This window comes from Pteropus alecto, unplaced genomic scaffold, assembly GCF_000325575.1.
Source record: "Pteropus alecto unplaced genomic scaffold, ASM32557v1 scaffold88, whole genome shotgun sequence".
NCBI classification, from domain to species: Eukaryota; Metazoa; Chordata; class Mammalia; order Chiroptera; family Pteropodidae; genus Pteropus; species Pteropus alecto.
The window spans coordinates 17,151,104-17,154,646 of NW_006494611.1; the positions used below are offsets into that span (position 1 = coordinate 17,151,104).

At 42.4% G+C, this 3,543-nt stretch overlaps 1 protein-coding gene across 5 annotated transcripts in view; it reads right to left on the bottom strand.

The window, feature by feature from the left end:
• Nucleotides 1-846, bottom strand: part of FAS (Fas cell surface death receptor) — a 25,902-nt gene extending 25,056 nt beyond the window's left edge. For 2 of the 5 annotated variants that reach the window (XM_025042336.1, XM_025042333.1), the window contains exon 1: nt 64-835. Coding sequence is in view for 1 of the 5 variants with exons in the window: in XM_006925968.3 (XP_006926030.1) it covers nt 64-93 (30 nt within the window). In the remaining 4 variants the exon portion in view is untranslated. Of the gene's footprint in view, nt 1-63 lie in introns of all 5 variants that reach the window. The other 3 variants (XM_025042335.1, XM_025042334.1, XM_006925968.3) reach the window with 3 other exon arrangements.
• Nucleotides 847-3,543: the final 2,697 nt, after the last annotated feature.

Consider the following 3,543-nt stretch of genomic DNA (forward strand, 5'->3'; position numbering starts at 1 on the left):
CCTAGGCGCCGTCGCTGCTCGGCCCGGCCCGGCGGAGCCCCGCTCGGGCAGGAGAGGACTCACCAGAGGCAGGAGAACCCCGAGCCCGGTCATGGCTGGGGAGCAACGCTCCGAAGTGAAAGACCTTCTCACACTCCCAGCTGAGCCGGTCAGCTACCCCCCAGGGAAAGCGATAGCCCCGCCTGGCCCCTTCTGAGCTCCGGGTAGCTTGGGTGTGTGTGTTTGCCAGCAGGGCCCGCCCCGGGCGCTCACGCGAAGTGACACTCAAGCGCCTTTCCTCTCTTTCCAGAAGTGTCGCTGAGCACCTGTGTGTGTCTCCTCCGAGACCCCCGAGGGGACCTAAAGAAATGCTCCGGGGGAGGGGCGGGGAGGAAGCTTTGCTGAGGAGCTCTAGGGTTGAGGAAGGCGCCTTTGATTCAGTTACTCGCCTGCGAGGGAGGTGCAGAGCGGGGAGTCAGGGTTTGTTGCACAAATGGGCATTCCCCATTCTGGGGCGTTTCTACAGTCGCCTGGCTTGTCCGATTCAGGTGAGGAACCTGAGGGCGGCTTGCTATCCTTCCCAAACTCTTCTGTAGTTCAGACTGGGAAGGTTGGGGAGGACTTAAGCTGAGACTGGAGCTCTGAGCGCCCAAGTCCTGCCTGGTTGCAGGAGCCTTAGCTAATTGCTGGGAACAATCAGTTCTATCCTTCACTCAGCTCCCCGTATTGTGGTGACACGAGAGGCCTGCAGGAGCTCCGACTAGTGTATGAAGTGTGCTATGGAGATTCTGAAAAGGGAAGACCCCTTAGCTTTTACTTCTCAAGAGGAGAGAACAAAGCTAACTACTTAGGACGAATCACACAGCTCCAGCTGTATTAAACGTTCACAATTACTTCCTCTCCTTTATTACTCATTATTTCCTGAACAATTTTCTTTAAAAAAAAAAAAAAAGGGATTCTTTAATGCCAGGTTAACACCCACTCGAAGTCACTATTATTTTTGGAAAAGTAGATTTGTCTGTTTAGTTTTGCAAGAATTTTACAGAAGGCAAGTTTACATGATGACTTGTGTTTCCCACTGCACTTATTACCCAGTCTTATAGGCGTTGATTTGCTTCTCTGCCTCATCTTCCAGTAGATTGTTAGTGAGTTCTGTGAGGAAGACCCTGGCTGTGCCAGTCCTGTTCTTACACTTCCCAGCATTTAATAGACACAAAAAGAAGTGAATGGGGGTGAGAGTGATGGTATTTGGGGACCCTGTGTTTTATTTCTGCAACTTTCCTCTAAATCTAAAACTTAAATAAGTTAATTGAAAATTGAAAATTTCATTAAAAAGAAGGAAAGAAGGACACAAAGAAAGGAGGAAGAAGAGAGAGAGAGAAAAAAATTAAAATCAGCATCTCCTGAGAGTGAATTATAAGCCAGCAACTTTCACAAATGATTTTTTCTTAATATTTATCATTTTAGCCCAATGAGATGAGTGACTATTAAGCTTACTTTACAAACAAAGAATTGTAGCCAAAAAAGTTTAAGCAACATTGGCAAAGTTGGTTAGTTAATAAATAACAGAGCCAGGAATTAAACTTAGATATTCTTGTTCCTGAGGCCCTGCCCTTTCCAATTTTACCTCTACCTTCTAACCCTCCCCCATACCTAATTACTCTCAAGTTCAATGAGATAGTAATAGGTGCTTTGTGGGAAGAAATATTTCATGGTGAAATGATTTTAGAAAATTTGGGGTTAATTTAAACAGGCCATTTAATCCAAAAATTCTCAGAACTTTTGATATGCTAATAATATGCATTGTGACTAAGAGGGAGCAATGGTATATACTGTTTCCCAAACTTCTTTGTCTTCTTTATGGTGTCCATTGAAGAACACTCATTGAATGATCACCTCCTGAATGCTGGTGTTCTGGGGAAAACATTTTGGATATCTCTAAAAGTCATTTTTATGTGGACATTCCTAAGGGCTCCAATCCTTCAAGAGCAAAAAATACAATTTTAATAATAGAATTTCAAGCACTTGACCAGCTGTGGGAGATATTTTGGACCTGACCATCTTGGTTTTACTCAAACCATACCATATAAGTTAAAGTTTGTTTTTTCTATTCTAAAGATACTCTTGCCACTGAACATCTCATTCTGAATAACACTTCAACACATAGCTGACTATTTAAAAAGTTGAGAGGATGAAAACCTTCAACACCTTTTCACTACTAAGGCTATTTTTATCCCTTCTCCCCATGGACCTAATGTTTTAAATATTGTTATAAACCAAATTGCTATAGCCATAAGTTCATTTTAATAATTCCCAATTGTAGTGAACATCTATGATTGTTTATCCTATCTTTTTCTTTCTGGTAACAGCACTTCCAAGTTGACTTTGGAAATATTGCTTCTCTTCCCTCTCTTTAACTATTTGATGTGGGAGATTGTATTAGTCAGGGTTCGAGAAAAAAAAACATATATATAGATATAGATATTGAGATTTTGTGTGTGTGTGTGTGTGTGTGTGTGTTGAGAAAAAAAAAACATATATATAGATATAGATATAGATATTGAGATTGTGTGTGTATGTGTGTGTGTGTGTGGAGAGAGAGAGAGAGAGAGAGAGAGAGAGAGAGAGAGAGATTATAAGGAATTGATTGATATGATTGTGGACCCTGGCAAGTCCAAAATCTGCAAGGTAGCTAGCTGGCAGACTAGAGACCTGGAGACCTAGGGAAGAACCGCAGTTTGAGATGAAAGACCGTCTGCTGGCAGAATTCCCTCTGTCTCAGGGGAGGTCTTTCTTAAGAACTTCAACTGATTGGATGAGGCCTACCCACATTAGAGAAGGCAACTATTTCACTCAGAGTCTACTGATTTAAATGTTAATACCATCAAAAAATATCTTCACAGAAACATCCAGAATAATGCCAAATATTTGGATACTGTGGCCTAGCTAAGTTGATACATAAAATTCACCACCACAGTGGCATTGACACCAATCCCTGGGTCTGTGTGTGTACATAGGTGGGAGGAGGAAGGAGGGGACAAGGAACACCAATTGGTTAAGGCAGCCAGCGCATCACATTCAATTGGAGTAAACCTTGCGACCTTCGCTAGCAACAGTAGAGCACAAACTCTTTCTTCTCCACTGGATTTAATATGGGAATATGTGAAGTGTGGAACTGGCGTGGTGGTAAAGAGAACTTGTGGACCTGCCAGAACTGAAAGCAGAGTCAACTCACACTGAGAGGAAACCGTGCTGAGAGGCAGAGCCTGCTAGCGTCACCTGAAATCAAACCCAGTTACCCAACTCAATACATTATCAATTTTTGCTTAAGCCAGACTCTTAGAACTAAAAGAATTCTAACTGATAGATCATTAGAACTTTTTATCAGCATAAGAAATTCTCTGTTACAAAAATTAGTTGTTAAAAGTTACCTCTTACAGTTTCAGCCTCAAGTAAGGATAACATTATCTACATAGGCTGGTAGAGATGGAGGAAGATCTAAGCACACTACTTCTACCGCGGAATTTTTCTATCACTAGAGGGCGCCAGATACCACATCAGCCC